Source organism: Cyanistes caeruleus, chromosome 13 (genome assembly GCF_971803275.1).
Source record: "Cyanistes caeruleus chromosome 13, bCyaCae1.hap1.1, whole genome shotgun sequence".
In the NCBI taxonomy this organism is placed as follows: domain Eukaryota; kingdom Metazoa; phylum Chordata; class Aves; order Passeriformes; family Paridae; genus Cyanistes; species Cyanistes caeruleus.
Window position 1 is genome coordinate 9,522,320 of NC_141713.1, and position 19,720 is coordinate 9,542,039.

The 19,720-nt window shown below is 37.6% G+C and overlaps 1 protein-coding gene across 4 annotated transcripts in view; it reads left to right on the top strand.

Moving 5' to 3' along the window:
* BNC1 (basonuclin zinc finger protein 1) overlaps nt 1-17,991 on the top strand; it is a 74,461-nt gene extending 56,470 nt beyond the window's left edge. For all 4 annotated transcript variants that reach the window (XM_086849843.1, XM_086849841.1, XM_086849845.1 and 1 more), the window contains 4 exons: nt 9,298-9,400; nt 9,562-9,797; nt 11,014-12,935; nt 14,968-17,991. In XM_086849843.1, the coding sequence (XP_086705969.1) occupies nt 9,298-9,400; nt 9,562-9,797; nt 11,014-12,935; nt 14,968-15,649 (2,943 nt within the window). In that variant the 3' untranslated portion in view covers nt 15,650-17,991. The remainder of the gene's footprint in view (nt 1-9,297; nt 9,401-9,561; nt 9,798-11,013; nt 12,936-14,967) is intronic.
* Nucleotides 17,992-19,720: the final 1,729 nt, after the last annotated feature.

A 19,720-nucleotide genomic window follows, 5' to 3' on the forward strand; every position in this document is an offset into this window, starting at 1 on the left:
TGTCTGTTCGTGACACTGTTAAAAGATCTGTTCCTACATATTGAGCGTGTCATTCCATTTCCAATCCAACAAGCCAGTGAATTATTTGCAGTAATAAGGACTTCATTACAATGATGCTAAATACACCTCTGATAAAAACAGAATGTTCTTTTTTTTCATTTTAGATTACAGCTTTTGTTACAGATATGTGTTCCAAAAGCATTCTGGGGTGATTTGGCATTTAGTAAACATTTTTCATGCAGATTTGAGCTGGAGTTTAGGTACAGATCTTGAATTCATTATTCCGTAAAATATCCACCAAAAGTAAGGAAGAAAAACTGTGTTTTTTCCCTCTGGGTCATCTCCTGTCCTTTCTGGTTTCAGTGGTGCAGGAACGCTCACAGTTCCTGTGTGCTGGAAGCCAACAGGTTTTGTCCTAGCAGATGCTACCGTTGAGTTTTACTGCAAGTGTCATTGCCGGTCTTCTTTTTAGTTTTTATTTCTTATTGTTTTGTTGGTGTCATTTAAAAAATCCTAGAGATTGAAATTTCCGTGTTCAGACTAAAAAAAATAGTATTATTGAGTGAATGAGGAAAAGTGTCAGTTTTTAACAGACTTCAGTCATTTTAGTATAAAGAACAATATTTCATTCCACACTTTAAAACCATTATAGAATTTTAACAAAGAGAAAAAAATTAGAGAAAAGAAAAATGCTATTTTTTACTTCAGATTTCAAATATAGAGGATCATCAGTGAGAAATAGGTATTTTTTCATGTATCAGCTGATGCCTGAAAGCCAGGTGAAAATTTCCTCACCTGTGTTCAGTAAAAATGAATACTGTGTTTTAAATTGTGAAATTACCAATGGAACCACACTGTTGCATAAAATATTGCATAATTGTAGCACCATAGATAGTATCGTGTGTATGTGTACAAATAGTGTTTGGGTTTAAAACTTATGAAATTGCATTAAATGCAATTGTGTAACACTAAATATTTCAGAGAGCTGTTATTTCACTATTATTCTTTAATCCATAACAGAAAAAAGGAAGAGATTTTAAGCATGTATATTTTATAGCTTTGAGAGTTAAGCAGCAGTGCGAGGAGCTGAAAAATTTAGGATTATCTTTAAAACATTAACTCATCCACATTTCACACATGCACCATTTTATAAAATAGGTAAAGAGTTAAAAAGCTTATTTTAAAGTCCTTGCAATGTTATACTCTAATATTCCTCATTTCTCTGATACTTGTGCATTTGTGTTAATAACACTTATTTCTTGCTGGCATAGGGGTTGGAGTTAAATATTTAATTCAGTTTCAGTTCATGGCTAGATCTGTAGCTTCAGCGTTTAGTATAGCATGCTTAGCATGTCAGTATGGGTAAGTAATATGTGCACGATTTATTTGTTAGATTAAGTAGCATCTAGTGCTGTATCGCATAAAATTTCACACCATTTCTGTCCAGTGACTTATCTTTACCCCTAAAGTCTGACCAGTTTTTCTATCAATATGCAGCAATCTGTTACTCATTTTTGAAATGCACTAATAAGAACGATTTTTTCCTGTAAATTTATTAAAAAGGAGCAGTACTTCAATATCTTGTGATAGATACGCTGCTTAAAACCAGCAAAATGTTTCTGACTTATGCAGGCTAGGGCAGTTATGCTGTGGGAACTGTAGCATCTCAGTCTGTTTCAGAATCTAAGTAAATAACAACTCTAAAATAATGGTAACATGATGTTTTTCCTTCCTCAATTTGTATTTCTTATTTTCATTTCCAAACCAAACGGTAAAAGAGGATCTGCCTACGTCCCTGAGGTGGACCGAGCTGTCTGTCAGCACTTACCTGTTGTTAACAAGTGAGATTAATTGCAGCATAAGCCAGTCTATCTACAGCCACACTGCTGAATGGCAAAATGAAGTTTTACTGTCCAGTACTTTCTCTTTAGAGTAGCACTCGAGTGTGTTTGCTCACTCACACTCACACACACACATTCTTCTCTCTTTATAATTATTTTGACAGCGCCATTAACAAGAGTTGCCTTAAGGGGCCCCATAGGGTAAGTGACATGCACGAGGAGAGATTTTCATCCCACAAGTTATGCTGTGATTAAAATTTGGCCTTGTGGCGTGGCTGCCTTTTTCAGAAACAGCTCCTTGTGCTTCCTCGCCCACTGCAGTGCCCAAGACTGCCCCGAGCTCCTCTCCCTCGGCCGCCAGAGCTGCCATGGGGCCTGAAACAGCTCTCGGTTGTGAGGCTCTGTTTAGCTCAGTCTCTTGTCTAAGTTCCTCATTCCTAGGACTCTTCTCACATAGAAAAATACAGAAAAACTTTTAATGAAGTGGTGACATGGGGACTGTCTTTTAAATCCACAAGAAAAGTTGATTTGATGGAGTGGTGACATCCTGTGAAGGTGTTACCTAATTTCACTTCTATCTTACTGAACTTACTCACTCTCCTCATGTTTTTGTCTGTTTTTGAGGACATTTTAGTCAGTTTTTACAAGGACAATTAAACATTCTTAACTCAAAGTGCTCAGCTGCCCCCACAAGAGAGAGATTTGGTCAAATTCTAGGCCAAAATTTGTTTTGTTCAGCCCCACTGAGGGAGAGGGTAATGGGGCAGCAACTTGCTGCAGGTTCTGGGTTGTAAATATCCTGATTATATATATTCTTAGGCTGTGGATGTTTAAAAGGAGGTCAGGTTTTGGTATCTGACCCCAAATAAACAGTATGGATATATACATAAAGGTCCAGATAATTAATGGGCTGTATTCCATCGTCTTATCAAGAAAATGTATTCAACTTGAGGTCTTTGTGTACTTCTAGAAGAAAAATCGTAACACAATTCTCCCACAGCACAGGGGTAAGTGGGAGTTGAGCGGCAGCTGCACCAGCCAAAATTTTCTGTAGAATAGGTGTTAAGTTCAATTTCTAAATCCATGGTTGGCTTCTGAAACAAAAGTTTTTTGTCTGACTTTTCAAAGGTTCTTGCACCTCCTTAACTTGGTAGGAATAGATGGTTGGTGTGAATGAAAACCAGCCAGATTGCCGAGGAGCCATCATCAGTTTAGGAACTGAGCTGTGAGTGTAGCTTTCTGTTTAGTGGCACTGTACAAAGCAAATTGTGGCCCACCTCCACCTTTCCCATCTGTCTCCTAATTGCTCTCTTAAGCAGGAGACAATAATTTTGCTAAATTATTTTACTAATAAGAAGTTTGTCATATGAATTGTCTCAGGCCAGCATTTTTAATGTGTCTCAATGGAGAAGGTCGGAGCTATTTGGTCAACTGTTTACTCTGTCACACCTGTGTACAATTTTTCTCTACTTAATTTGAAGCTCAAAATACAGAAGATACCATATGTTTTCTGGACACTGCAAGCTGCAAAGCTCATTTGCTTTTTAGGAAAGTTGTTTGTTGTTACTTACGTTTATTAGATAACTATTAATAGCAGCTGTTACTTTGTAAGAAACAGGTTTTTTGATATAAGGCTGTGGAAATAATATATTAATTCAGTCCAGTATAATTAAAAATCTTATAATGACATTTTTCTTATTTTAATAATTTAGTGTAATTATTTTAAATATTTCTAAACTTTAGTATAGAAATAACAGAACTTGCAGCAACCAAGTGTAGTGGATTAGGTAGAAATGTACTTGAATGGAAATCCCTTTGTTTTGGGGGCTCAGACTGTGAAAGGCAGGCAGTGTTTCTGTGCAGTGGTGGTGGGGAACTTTCCAGGACCTTAAATACATGACAGAAGGAACCACCACAATGCTGAGCTGAACACGTGCAAGTTGCAGCAAGTTGGGCCAAGTCTTTGTGCAGAGTAACTCTCACTTGGGCCTTGCTGTCAGACCTGTGCACATCAGCGCTCTGCAGCGTGCTGTTCCTCCCTTTTCCCATTCCCAGGGTGTCTTCCCAGCTCCATTACAGGCAGCAAAGGGCTTCCATATTCTGTCCATCCTCCAGGCATCTTGTTACCTCTTTGAAGTCAGCATGTCAGGAAGAAGAAAATGGCCCAGAGCCTTTCCTTGAAGATGCTGCAGGGGCCCTGCTAATGGTCTCCACAGGCAGATGGGATTCAGAACCTTACTAAGCTGGGAGTACATTGAAACTTCCAAGAAACAATTAGAGATACAAGGTGCTTAATCTAACAGATTTAATATCAACGTGCATTTCATGTCTGATTGTTGGGCTATGTCTTCAACAAATACTTACACCATCTAGAGCAGCCCAGCACATTTTGTGATTGTACATGGAACATGCTGGCATATATTCTAGTTCCAGTACACAACAGAGAGCTCAACAGTGTATAAAAAACTGAAGTCTGTTTTCAGGAAGAACAGACACAAGGGCTAAATATGCACTATAGAGTGGACAGGGGGGATACAAATACATGTGGGATGGATAAAACCCCAGATACTAGTCTGATATGAGTAAGCAGGTTTGTGATACAGTGAAAGTAAAGTGAACAAAATGGAAATTGAGAACCTGTTTTAAATCATGACAAAACTGACAGACAGTGTTATTTATCAGCAGAATATATCCCAAGGGAAAGTGGCAAAAGTTGCCTGACAAACAATGGACAAAGCAAAGCTTTGCTCATTGTATCATGTGGAAAAGGATGGCACTGAGAAAGATGCTTATGATAAGGGGCTTTTGATTTGTCTCTGCTTTTAGTGGTTGTGCAAAGGATTCAAACACAAAAGTAATCAAATGTAACTCAGTATGGAAAAAGGAACTTATTTAAACTCTGGAAACACAAGAAACCTAGTGGATTATAATAAAAACAGGAAAGAAAAGAGGGAACAGAAGGACAACTTCACACTCATTTATAGTTACTGTTCCCTGTGAAAGGTGCACACAGATTTGGATTTGGCCTTTGAGTTAGCTGTGGCTGTCCTTTTAATTTAAGGATGATAAAGTTATCTATCCCTTTACTTCCCTTGCAAATATTTTACAAGGAGCAAGCAGGAAAAATAACCTGACATATGTCCCATGTTTAATTTTATTTCTTCCCCACTGTAAATCATTCTTCTTCCTCCACAAGTGTTGTTACTGTGGAGTCACTGTGGTTCTATTCTGCAAATATGGGATATATCCTGCTTCTTTCCTATAGGATTAGTGCTCACCAGAGCACATACCATGGTGGATTACATATATTCAGTGGGATTACCACTGATGATGATGAGATGGCCATAGGAGATGCAGTTTGTTGTTAGAATCCCGCAAGAGAGGGCAATGAAAGCGGCATCTGCTATAGCTCATCTAATGAAAGTTTGTCTCATGTATTTGTTTCAATGTAACTCCTGTTGGTAATCCTCATAGCAGAGCAGGGAAGCTCTCAGGCTCTTCATGTGATGGCAGTAGCCTGAAAAACAAAGCAGCAGTTTTTAAAGTGAGGAAAAACTGTGCAAAAAAGGCAAGGGTTTTTCTTAAATGCCAGAAAGGAATGAGGGTGCTGACCTGTGCATTTCTGTTGTTAAATAGCACCAGGGTAATCTGGGACTTGCTCTTCCATGTTACTGGTGTCTGCACTTGCAGCCTCTGCATGCAGAGACCCAGAGCAGCTTTCCAGCATGTGCACGTATCTCCAACTCGGTACTGACAAGGTCTTCACTATTTCCTTGCTTCATAATTTATTTCCCAAGCCAAAGTGCTGTCAAACCAGAACCCACTTAACACTGAATGAGATTGGATACACTTACAGTGCCCTTCTTGTCTTCCTGCTTTTTTTTAAACCTGTTGTATGTTGCAAGTGAGCATAGGTCCTAGGAGACTTCCTCAAACTTGCTTTGTGAAGCGATTATATACCCAGAATCAGCATGAGTATGTCCTATTAGCCTGGGCTTTTCCTTAGCTGTGAGGGCTGTGAGCAGGTTGCAAAGAAACATTCAGTAACTTTTGAAGCATAATTGAAGCCACATCAATATATGGCAAAAAAAGAATGTGAGTAGGCGTGACTTTCGGGCAGCAGATGTTAAGATTCAGTGATTAGTAGTTGAAGTTTTTCAGTGACCAGTTGAATGGTTAATGTCTGTCTGGTAATGAGGGATCATTTTTATTTAAAGTTCAGCATTCAGATTCCCATGGTCATGCTGGTAAAACCACAAAACGTTTTGATCAGTCTTTTCAACTCTATTTTTTAAAGAATTAAGAAAGTGGGGCTAATAATGGATTAAGAAAGATCCATTTGTGAAGGATAGAGTGGCTGGAAAGCAATACCAAGATCCTTGATGATAGCATAAGATTTAGTTTTTTTAGACCATCTGCCTTCTGCTTCTAGAAGATGAAATTAAATAATGATGTGAATGAAAGGATTGTACTTCTAAAAATTTCCACTGTAATTTCCTTCTACATTTCCAATCCTTTAATTATAATTTTCAAGCTTTGCATCTATGCAATACAGAAAGTTATTCCTTTGTTCTGCAGAGTGAAATTGTGTGTACATTCCACTTGTTGGGAAAATAAAGCTTATTAAAAGACTTGATATAATTACACTACCTTAGAATAGGCGTATTAAGGATAGTAGGATTAACGGGCAAAAGACGAGGGTATTATTTTCATGAAATTTTGCTAAATTTATTTTCAGTAAAGTCTGATATGTGTTAATTTGGAAGATAATCAAAGTGCATCTTTTACAAATACCTTTTTGAGTTGAACAGTGACGATTTAAATTTGTAATTTACTGATTATTTCAGAAGTTAATTTTTCTCTCATATTTTCTATGATTATATTATATAATATTATTATAAATGTTGCTAGAAAAGCTTTAGGAGACACAGACTGTGACAAACACAAATGAAGGGAAATGTTAAAAACCTGAAAAATCACAGTTGTTTCTTCTTAGACATTCTTTCAAGTCATTTTTTAAGTCAGCAACGGATCCCCCATTCGAGGGCACACCTTTGATATGTTAGCAGGATGCAAGCAAACTCCTGGTTTCCAGAAGGAATAATGTGACTTGAGAGAGATTCAGTTCAATATTTAGAATAGAGGAGAAACTCTACTCCCTTTGTAACAGCTGCTTTCATATATGTAAAACAAAATGCCCTCCTTTTACTTGTTCCTGTTTTGGCATGTGCAGTCTTCTACACATACACAGGAAAGTAAAATAAACACATGCTCTATACAGAAGAAGTCTCTTACAGAAAGCTATGAAATGTATAATTTGGTGTGGTGTCCAAGTACACAAATTAAATAGAAAAAAATAGTTTTAAAGGTCAGTGGTTTGTGGAACATGTCCAAAGGAAAAGGAATGAAAAAAATTTCGGAATCTCAATTAACTTATCATCATGACAGCTTTTTTCATTGTGCAGATTTCTGTTACTTCTTGCAGAAAAAGGAAGTACCCTTTTGTAATTTTGTCTGAAGGGAATGTAAAAGATGCATTTATGGAATGCACTGTACTTTACTCAACCTAGCAGGGTTGCCTGTGGAAGGGCTTCAGTCCAGGCAAGTCACAGAATATTATGTATGCAGAGAGGCAGAAGACTCAAACTGCTTTATTGTTTCATAGCTTGTGGTAGAAATGAATCCGCAGTCAACTATACCTTTTCTTCCCCCAACCTTTCCATAAGAAATTTATGGTGTTTTATTGTTAGATGGAAGTATTTAGCATCTGAGTGAAAATATATCCTCCATTAGAATGAAGCAATTGACACTGCGTAGGGTATTGATGTGTATTTTATGACTTTATGGGGAGCACAGAGCTTTTCTCAAGAACACAGGATTTTGCAATGGCTCCTTTAAAAGATTAGAGGCAAAGTGATTCAGAGATTTCAAGAGCCCTGTTGCCACTTGTTCCAGTTCTTCAAATGCAGGCAAATCTCAGCATCGTCACTGCAGTTTGGAGATGTGCATGTAAGGTAACTCCTGGGTAAGCCAGATACTGAGATTTTAAAATATCACTCCATATCCATTACTGTGAAGCAGTAGACATCCAAATGTCAGAACATGCTTGTTTATAGTAACCTTTTGTATGCAGTGTCCTCTTCTGCCCTGAGTCAGACAGATTCTTCAAGTCTAAAGAAATGCCCATTGCAAATCTCAGTGAAATTAACTTTATGCCATGTACTTTTGAGTTTAAGTGTTTCTTGCATCCATCTTTCTTAGCAAGTTTTTGCACAGTCTGGCTTCCTTGTATGTTTTCTGAAGTACCAGTGTGGGAATGCCATGTTTCCTTTTTACTTCAAATCTTACCTTAATTTCCTATGGGTATTTTGCAGAGTGGAAGTCCCCATTTTGTATAAAACCTTAGGAGAGGGAACATTAATTTAAAAGCAGAAAAATGCAGACATTTTACAATTGCATGATCTGTTTTTCTTTATTATTCCACTGAAGACTTTCTGCACATCAGTTTCTTTGCTTTCCCTCCCTCAATAAATATTCTGTTTATGCAGGAACTATACTCAGTGCCAGATCCAAGCAGTGCAGAATCCTGCAAAAGCTTTGCTCTGTAGAAAATCCCTCTGGAGCTTTAACTAGGACCTCCAAGTTTTCTGTTTGCCTTCTCCAGCAGATGGGCACATACAGAAGAAATTCCAGGAAGCGAGTTTGTATCACCTCATTGATTAGGGACATCTGAATACTAATTTGATTTGCATTATAGATGACCTTGGTGAGAGTAAAGTGATGTACAAATTGAACTGTGCAACTGGTTGCTTTCTGTGTGCTCTATTTTTTTTTCAAGTATTTCCCTTACAAAATGTGACTGTTTAGTCTTTGAAGAGTTGGGGTACTCTTTGATGAACTTTGTTACTGAGGAGCATTAGTGAACTTCTGTGTCCTTGGCAGAATACAAATATTCCATGTGAATTCTGGGTGTGTAGGGTATGACATCTGTGCAGAGTTGATGCATTGCTCGTTAGAACTTGCTATATTGCATTGTGGAGTTCCAGAAAAACTGAGAGAGGGGGTCTTTTAATCTGTACATCTCTGTTTTTAAAGCTCCCTGAGAAAGTGATCCTATATGAGGATCATAGCTTAGATGAATTCATAATTTATAACAATAATTATTATGAAGGTGCTTCAGCCTAAATAAATCCACAGAAGTGTTGCTATGTATATTGTTAAATATTCTGCTTCCATATCACTGTGGTGTTTCTGCTGGTGACTTGACTTTTCCAGGCAGAGGTAGCCTTGTATAACTCAGGCTTTGCCTGGATTACTTATATTGCACATTGATAGGTCTGTGCTGGTATGTTAATTCTGTCTTCATGTGGATTTTATGGGGGTACTGTAGATGTATAATGTGCACACTCTGAATGATGCTTATATATTACCTAACATGCTTTCCATTGATCTCCAGGCTATCCGGTGCACTCTCGTGAACTGTAGTTGTCAATGTTTCAAACCTGGGAAAATAAATCAGCGACAATGTGACCAATGCCGGCATGGATGGGTAGCACATGGTAATATTTGTTTTTACAATCTATAAAAAACCATTTAGGATCCTCATAATTATTATATACTTTTTGTGTCACTTCTTAACCCCCACCCCAGTATTAATTGCATTCCATTTTCTCTTTCTTGGGACTCAAGTTTATTTAAATTTTGTGATTTTTATTTTCAGCCTTGAGCAAACTAAGGATTCCAAACCTCTACCCATCAAGCCAAGTAGAAATAGTCCAATCCAATGTTGTCTTTGATATCAGTAGCCTCATGTTGTATGGAACCCAAGCCATTCCTGTGCGCCTTAAAATTCTGCTCGATCGGCTTTTCAGTGTTCTGAAGCAGGAAGAGGTGATACAGATTCTCCATGCTCTGGATTGGACACTGCAGGATTATATACGTGGATATGTGCTACAGGTATTTAAAGTGGCTTTTAAAATAGAAATAGGACAGTTAAGTGGCTTTCTAGCTTAATCTTCTCAATGGTTCACAATGTGTTAACAGTGTGGTGCATCTGAAAGGCAGTAATAGACCTGTATGAGCTTAATGCCAGAAAAGAAAAAAGTGTATTTCTGGTGATAGCTCTCTTTTTAAGTTGGACTTAATTGAAATCTTTCTTCTTGCTCAAATATAACAACAAAGGTAAGCAAAAATAAAAATCAAAAGTTACTGGTAAAGTATCAAAGTAAAGGCTTTAGAATTTGTTCCAGTATTATTTAAACAGAGAGTTTACTTTTATCCAGCAGAATAAAACATTAAGAAATAAACTTACCATTATTTAAAACACCGGGGACAGTATTTGTCTCTGGTAGTGCTACCAACCTTACTGGAGCTGCAGCCAGAGTGTATTTGGCCCTATGTGCTTACACTGATGTTAGTCCTTGCTGCTGTGGAAGTTACCTTTTATGTAAAGTAACATTATGATCTTACATTATGACATTAATCAATATTTAATGGTCTTGATAATCTTGCTTTTTAGTGTTAGGATTAAAAATATGGAATCAATTACCTTGAACCTCTATCACATGAAAAATTTATAATGTTACGTTCTGCATCATCTTAGAAACTCTTACATGCACTGTGAAAAATCTCAGTAGGCCATCAAATACATGTTCTGTGATAAAATATTTATTGTAGTTATTGGGAAAAGTTAGGCATAGCTAGAGTTTGAAAGAACTCCAACACTAGTGTAATTACAGCTGTGCTCTGTGAAAACTGGCAATAGATCAATATAGGTTCATTTGTTCTCTGATCTTAGTTGCTTGGAAGATTATTAAACTTGCAATGAAAGAATGCTTGACTTAAATGAGGAGCTAAATCTTGGTCTGATTGCTCCATCTCTGCTGTCTGTGCTTACAGGATACTATCTGTTGTTCAAATAACGTGTCTTAATTTTTGTGGAAAAAAATAGTTTATTGGAAAGTATTACTGTCAGTTCAGGAAGAAATAATATCACCAATGTGGTAAAATTTGGAAGAAATTATCACAGAATTTGCATTAATCTCATTAAATGGAATGTTTTAAATTTTTTGCTAGAGAAGACATTTTAGTCCCTGGAAAGAGAGATTTGAAGGGAGGTGTTTTTTGTTTGCCTTAACTAATGTCTAACTCATTTAAATATTTTTTGCTTTAGGATGCTTCAGGAAAGGTGCTGGACCACTGGAGCATAATGACCACTGAAGAAGAATTGGCTACTTTGCAGCAGTTTCTTCGCTTTGGAGAAACTAAGTCCATTGTAGAGTTAATGGCAATTCAAGAGAAAGAAGGGCAGTCGATCATAATACCACCGCCAACTGCCAATTTGGATATTAGGGCATTCATTGAGAGCTGCAACCCACACAGTCCTAATTTTTCTGCTTCCTTGGACAAAATGAGTCCCACCAACATTCATCCCTTTGAGAATATTGTAAATAACATGGCTTTCATGCTGCCATTTCAGTTTTTCAGTCCGGTGCCTCCACCTTTGATAGGTTCACCACCGGAAAGACATTTGATTGAGCAAGGTCAAGACCATAGCAACGAAACCAAACAAGATCTTCAGATACCATTTTCTGAAAGCAGTTTTTTAACTTCTAGTTCTGCACCATTTCAAGTTGAAAATGAGAGGAGCATAAATGGTCCAGATGTCACTAAAACAGAAGATGATGCCCTTTTGAGTGATTCCAGTTCACATAATGCAGCAGCCAAGCTTGAAATGACAGCACTATCTCCAGAAAACAAAATGAAATCTGTTGAAAAAAGTGCTGGGCCAAGGAAAGGGCGTGTTTTCTGCACTGCATGTGAAAAAACATTTTATGACAAAGGTACTTTGAAAATACATTACAATGCTGTTCATCTGAAGATAAAGCACAAATGCACCATTGAGGGCTGCAATATGGTGTTCAGCTCATTGCGTAGTCGAAACCGTCATAGTGCAAATCCTAACCCCAGACTCCATATGCCAATGAACAGAAATAACAGGGATAAAGATCTAAGAAATGGTTTGACCATTGCTGGACCTGGAGATAGTAAAAGGACAGAATTCACGATTTTAACTCCAGACAGCAGAACTATTTCCAGCTATGCCAGCTCTTGTACAGATTCAAAAGGCCAGGCTGGATTTTCCAGTATTGGACATAACGGTGTCCTCTTTCCAAACCTGAAGACAGTACAGCCTGTTCTTCCTTTTTACCGCAGTCCAGTCACACCAGCTGAGCTTGCCAATACTCCAGGTACTCTTCCTTCTCTGCCTCTTGTTTCTTCCTCCATACCAGAGCAGCTTGTTTCCAATGAATTGCCATTTGACATGCTCCCCAAGAAGAAATCTCGTAAGTCGAGTATGCCCATTAAGATAGAGAAAGAAGCTGTTGAGACACCCAATGAAAGTAGCGATGTTGCCAGTTCTGAGGATGAATCACGTCTGCAGGGGGTAAGCGATGGAGAGCTTGAGACCTGTGAGCATAAGATAGAGAAGCGGGTGACCGACAGGGTGGAAAAGCACCCCCATTCAGGTAATTCATGGAAATCTCTCTCTGGGGTAGAGGGCCCAAAGTATTTTGAATCTGTCTTTGCGCCAAATAACAAATACATCGAGGATATCTCTGAGAATGAATTGCAACACTGTGAGAAAGAGGTTAAACCAGAAGAAAACCAACCATTAAAAATAGTTTCCCATGAGATTATATATGAAGATCCAAAACACCACCACAGTGATGTTATAAAACCAATGACTGAACCCCCCATGTATATTAAAGAGCAGTCAAAGCACAGGATTCCTAAAAATGACTGCCCTGAATTGCAACACCACTTGCTGACCGGGGGCTTTTTCAGCACTTTGTCAAACAGGGGTGCTGCCATTCCTTGTTTTGAAGACTCTAAAGATATGGATCATGTCAGTCAACATGCACTAGGGATTCAGAAGGAAGAAAGCCGCTTTCATTGTGACATCTGTAAGAAGACTTTTAAAAACCCTTACAGTGTAAAAATGCATTTCAAAAATGTACATCTCAAAGAAATGCATATTTGCACAGTTGAGGGCTGTAATGCTGCTTTCCCTTCTCGTAGAAGTCGAGACAGGTAAGACAATTATAAACAAAATTGTATTTATTTTACCATCACAATGGAGCCTAATTTGAAATTAAAATGAGTGTTTGAGGAATGGAGCCTACAAATATTTTCTGTGTATCCTCATATAACAGGTATGATAACTTATCAGAACATTCTTGAAATGGAAGTCCATTCAAAGAAACATTTCCTTTCCAATAGACTACAAGGTACTAAATAAAGCCATGAAAATTTCATAACTGATAAAGACTGCAGTAGTTGAAAGAATACATGAGTACATAAAGGGAAACCCATAAGAGTATGAATTCAGCAGTTTTCCAGTAGATGTATGTGTGGACTTACACTTTTAATATGTAGTTTCATGTGTATTTTGATGTATACAGTGTTTTTAAATGAAAAAGCAATGAGATCAATTCAGGAAATCTTCACTTACCCTTGTCCATTATTTACTCAAGGATTTCAAACAGACTGGTGTGAAAAAGCCCATAAGAAAAGCAAGATTAGTCTTTGTCAGCCCAAAATTGACATTATGCAGTGATAGTCAAACACTATCTGGTGTGTATCCACATCAGTAGTGCTTTTCTGTGAGATTAAATACTGATTTCTAAACTAAAGCATAAGCTTGGTTCAGTTTAATGTTCATTTCAGTACTGTATTGCTGTAATTCATTTTATTTCAGCCTATTAAGCACATCAACTGAGAAAGGAGAGCTGAAGCTTTATTGTTGACCATCAGTAATGTATCTGAAGCAGTAACAAACCTATTCAAGTGCAACGAAGTGTTACAAGTTTTCCAAGTCTGTAGCAGTGTTAAGGCAGCTTTTGGCTGCAGGAAGCATGCCTGGATAGTAGTTCAGAGTGACACAAGGTTTAGATTGTCTGTAATCTGCTAGGAGTGCTGGAGCCAGCTGATGCAATCCAGAGAGAGGATGAGCTGGTCTCTGAGGACTGGCCACTGCATCTGAGATGCACAGATTCATCTGCTGTTGGCAGGGCTTCATACCCTGCTGCCTGCATCTTCCCAGATGTGAATTCCTCTCCACTGTAATTGCGATACGGGCCACAGGAAAGAAGGCCAGCAGTAAGATTTGTATTCACATGCCACAAATTCCTTCCCACACCAATATGCTGAGATAAGTTTTAACATAGGTGCTTTTGGAAGATGGGTTAAAAAAAAAAAAAAAAGTGAGCTCAGAAGACATTTCACACGCTTTGTACAAAACAATAGTAATTTGGAACAACTTTGCAGAAGTTTCTAGATATTAACATAGAGTAGTGTGACTACAAGCATTAAATATTTCTATGCCTTTTTGAACAATCCATGTTTCTAATTAAACCATGATGGCAAGGAGAAAGACAAATGTTTTGCCAATATTACAATAAACTCAGTCTTCTAGACAGAGCCTGTAAGTTACCAGTGAGCTGATTGATAATATTCAGTGAGGAGCAGTGATTCTGTAGGTTTTGATGGTTTTAAACTGAACATAGAGATGCCCATTTGAAAACTGCAAGCTGTGTATAATTCAATTTTCATTTTTCAAGGAAGCTCCTGACAAAAAAAAAGGCTCTGTACTGATGTGTACAGCTTCATTCTGTACATGGTTGCAGAACTTGAGATCATCAACATTTTTTGCAGACTCAGGTGTCAGTCCTTTTGTGCTTTGTCCATTGGGAAAGAAACTTGTTTTTTACCCATCTCAGCTCAGATTATAGGTTTTTAGTCTGTCCTTCACCTCTTTTAGGCTTAGCACTAGATCTAGCAGAGCAGACAGCTATCCCCAATGCAGGAAAGAATCTGAAACATTGATTGCTGTAGAGTTATTGCTTACAATCTGATATATGCCAGTGCAAGCAAGTTCAGAAACCCAGTCATACGTGTAAATTGTCCACTTGCACTCCCAGTGTGGCAATTGGTCAAATCTGAAGTATACAATTCATGCATGCTACTAAATATTGATTTGCCTTTTCTTTGTTTATGATCATTATGAAACAGCTGTTAAGTGAGGTGAAACACTTTCTTGCTAAGCTTGTCTTTGTTCTTCTAGACATAGTTCAAACCTAAATCTTCATCATAAGCTTCTGACTAAAGATACACTGGAATTCAACAACCATTTCAATGCAACATACCTCTTGAAAGACATGGCTAAGGAGTTTTGCCAAGATGTCTCTTTAAAACAACATGTTGGACATACTTCTGTAATCTTCAAAGGAATGAACAGAACAGGCAGCTACGTTTTTCCAATGAGCAAAATTGCAGAACCCTGTTCTGAGAGTTACGGATACGATCCATTAAATGATGGAGCTGTTCTGGATCTAAGCACAACTTCCAGCGTTAAGTCTGAGAGCAGTGCTCATTCTTCTTGGGATTCTGATGGAGGAAGTGAAATATGCACCATGCCCTTGGATGATAGTGATGAAAGCTGTGAAGGACCCAGCCTAATGCCCAATGATGAACTTTACCAAGACTGTACTTTAATTGAGAAAGCTAGTCAAAATTTTATAAATTTACCTTCCAGTTTGCCAATAACTTGTCATATATGTCAAAAAACATACAGTAATAAAGGAACTTTTAGGGCTCATTACAAAACTGTGCATCTCCGCCAGCTCCACAAATGCAAAGTCCCAGGTTGCAACACAATGTTTTCATCTGTTCGCAGTCGGAACAGGCACAGTCAAAACCCCAATCTGCACAAAAGTCTGGCTGGGTCACCAACTAGCTTACAGTAAGATCAGACTGATCTTAATTTATTTCTGCTAAGAATTAATCATTTCAATTAAGGAATGTGTTAACATTAGTTTCATTTAAGCTCGTTTGACTTCTAGCTCACTCAACAACCACAGTCAGATTTTCTCCTGTGTGTGCTCTCCAGCAGTTTCAGTTAGCAAAGCTTGGTGCTGTAGTTTTTGTGCAATTGTTTGGTTTGATGTTGAACAGCTACAACTTCTGTAAGGAAAAGAAAACATCTTAGAAATGGGGGAAATATGGAGACATTAACTGAAGTGTTTCTGATACCTGTGAAGTATTACTTGCCACAATAGGACCTTCAAATGAGAACCGTCATTGCTTGTGTTTACATGTTAAATGGGTTCTTGTGTTGTGTAAGAAATGAGTAATGATTGGGGTGAGTTTCCTCTGGTTGGGTTGAGAATTTTGAGGTTACCATTTTGTTCCTGAGACCTTAATCTGAAGCTGACTTGCAGTCTTAGTAGAACAGAATATATGTACTTAACCGTAGCCCAAAATCCAAAGGAGAGAATAAGAATTTGGGAACACTGCATGCAGTCCAGATCTTCTGGAAATCTTGCAGTCCTTACTCTGTAAGATTGCATTTCACTTCGGTAAAGATTACAGTATTTTGGATTTCTTAAAATTCAATACCATTTTCTTTGCATGAAAAGGGGCTACTTAACTTGTTTGCAGAATAGCCTGAGTAAATCTGAGACATTCTAATAAATTGGTAGAAAGAATGAATAGGTTAAGCTAAAAGTTCTAAACTACAGCAAATGCATCCATAAAGTAGGGGGGAAAGTAAGCCCTTTAATGTAAAATGCACTTTTTGAGTTCTACTTTCAGGAAGATAAAAGTTTTGTTAAAAATGGGGTGGGGGGTGGGGGGGAAGAGAAAAAAAAATCCCCAACCAAATATCCAAACTGTTTAGGAGTTTGATGGTGCAATTTTAAGCCTCTGAAAGAAAGAGATAAAATGGATGCAATAGATACATCTTTTCTGAGGCAGCAGTTAGTTTCTCTTACCAGTGGGGGATAAAATGTGTTGATCTTTGTAACAACAGAAGAATGCTTATTCTCATTCACACCTCTTTTTTTTTATAGGAACGTTGTTCAGTATCTGTTAAAATGTTTCATATCTTTGTAGTTGCCCCTGTAATTAACAGTATTCTGCATTACATTCTATGCACTTAAGAAGACTGGCCTTGCATTGTATTTAAAAACCCTTTAATATTTAATTTGTAGTCACATCATACAAATGCTGTGTGTGTACTTGTGGTGTGTCCTCTTTCAATCATTTGCAAAGAGGAAAAGAAATAAGAAAGCAAGACTTACAATATTTTTTTTACTTTATTCCACCAGTGGAAATCTGTTGATCAATTCTAGTATGCAAGCATGACATTGACAGCACAATCTGTACATATTATACCAAAGTGCTTACAGTATTTGTGGTTTCTAGAACTAGTCTAGTTTTCCAGTATAACTGGATCTTAGTCTTTATTCATTTTTGTGACTTAATAACAATAGACTGAAATTCAGGATTTCATATGTATGTAGAAAGGATAGTACAATGCTATTGCCATATGTCTTGATGTTTAACTTATTCTAAAAAATACTATGGTATTGTAACCATTTCATATTGTATAAAAGAAACAAATGTGGACTGAATATTTCACCAATTCTTTTGAAAACTGGTTTGTGTGTGAGTATGGGTTATGCAAGAAAAAACATGATGCAGTTGTAAATGTTTGTGCTCACTCAAAATGGTTTCCATGCATTGTGTAAAGTAATCTTCTATTTTTTTAATTTACTGTAGGTTTATGTGATATTTAAAATAATCCATTTGTGCTTGAAGCCGTCAGGAAAAAATATTAGCGTGCAGAAAGTTGTGCCATTGCTTTGAGGTTTTGTGTTCTGGGGGGAATTGGTGTTTTGGTTTTTTGGGAGGAGCAGGGTAGTTTTTGCTTTGTTGAGGTTTTTATTGTTGTTTTCTTTGGATTTTTTATTGAAACTCCTATCAGTGGGGGTCATAGTTTGAAAGCTAAGGGCACAATCACAGGAGACACAATTGCTCCCAGCCTTTTGATAGTATAAATCAATTATTTCTTATCCAGCTATTTCAAGCTTTTTTTTTTTTTATATATATAAATATATATATATATAAACCTCTTTGTTTAATCATTAACTGTTTTTTTTGAAACAAAATGTGATGTAAACAAATGTTGTAATGCCCATTTATTTAGTTTTCACTGTGTCAAAAAATAGAAACACATTTGTATACCCTAATAATTTTGTATGTGTTAATAAAAAACAATAATAATGCCTCTGGTTGATTCAGAAAAGTAGGTCTTTTTGCTTGAAAATACTGCTATTCTTGATTTTTATTAAAAAAAAAAATCTGAGAACACATTCTGTCTGTAGAAAGCACTGGTTTGACAGTGGTACTAACTTATTCCATAATAAGGAAGTGTCATTATTTTAATGAGCCATTAGAAGTAATGTAATAAATGCTGTCAGATACTTTATTGATTTTTTTTTTCTTTGTGCAGTAGGCAAGGGTAGAGGTTCATTTAAAAGCTGTCAACTAAACAGAAGGTAAATATCGCATCATTGAGAGCTACAGTGAAAATATTTTGTGCCTGCTTTATCCTTTATACTTTGGAAGGGTTTGGTGGGTTTTTTCCTTATTTCTCAGAAATCTGGACAGGATGGGAGATTTCTCAGAATAGCCTAACTGTTAGTACCCCTAGAGCAGCATATGTATCTCATGAAGCATTTGTGTAGCTCCCTCCTCCTAATGACCACAATGTGACTGGACCAAGCCTTGACATCTCCTGTTAGTTTTAAATACGTGTGATGCTTATAGCAGCCCGTATCACATATTCACCACAGATGTTGAAGGAAGTAACCTCACTTCAGAATAGTAGTACCATTATTTTTGGAGCTTTTCAGTTTGGAAAGCTGCAGCAGCTTCCCCTGGCTGGGGCTAAGTTCCAGAGATGTTCACATCTGCTATCTGTGAGTATGTGCAGTTGGGGGCTCAAATTTTCGCCTGAGATTTGAACTGGGCTGGGCATGCCCACCCTTGCTACTCAAGTATGTTGCGTCTTTTTTATTTTTATCTTTTTTTCTTCTCCCTTAGAAAACAAGAGCCTCAAAAACTAGATCCTGTCATCTTTCTGTGACTCCAAAGGAGAAGGCACGGGTGCACACTGCGGGGTAGCCAGTCCAAGCATCCAGTTTCAGAACACAGGTATTTTGAATAGTTTGTGGTAGCAAATCTGTGTCCCTCTGGAACAATGAGTGTCCTGGTGCTTACAGAAGTATTTGCAGAAATCTGTTTTGAATGGAGTGTAAGGGATCTGTTTTTATAGCCCCAGTTTTCTAAGTACTTTGAAAAGAACTGCTGCAAAACCAGAGCCTGTTGTTTCTAGTGAATCTTTACTGAAGTTATACACTGCAAAACCCAGCAAAGTGGAGAAACAAGTTCTGAAAATACCTGTCTGATGCCCTGCATTGAATAGGGAAGCCTAAAAAACAGCTAAACTACTTGGACTTAATCCAGGGATTTTTAAGTAGAGTGCCAGGTCCTCCTTGAAAAGGGTTCACAAGCAATTTCTGATTAATCAGCAAGCATAGATTAAAGAAAAGCAGCTAAAGTAAAAACACCTTTAGAGTTTGAGATACAGCCCATAAGGATTGCATTCAGACTGCAAGTGAGCATTCATTTCTAAGCTGAAATGAGAGTTCGAGCTGGGAAGGAGACAACAGTGGAATGAGAGGAGGAAGGTTGGATCAAAGGTTTTGTTCAGAGCAGCATTTACTGCCGGTCCCCCTGATTTGAAGGGAGGGCAAGACAAGGTTTGAAGCAGAATTAAGTATGCATAGCATGATTGAGTCAGCTTTGAATGACTTGGAAAACTTTTGGAAAACTCTTGAACTGATCACTGCCTAGAGAGATTTCCACATAACCTCAGAAAGCATGTTTCTGTTTCTGAAGGTAGACTGGCTTTTAATTTCCCCTTGCCTTCACCCCTCACCCCCTGGCTCCCCTTGCCTTTTGGCAGTCCT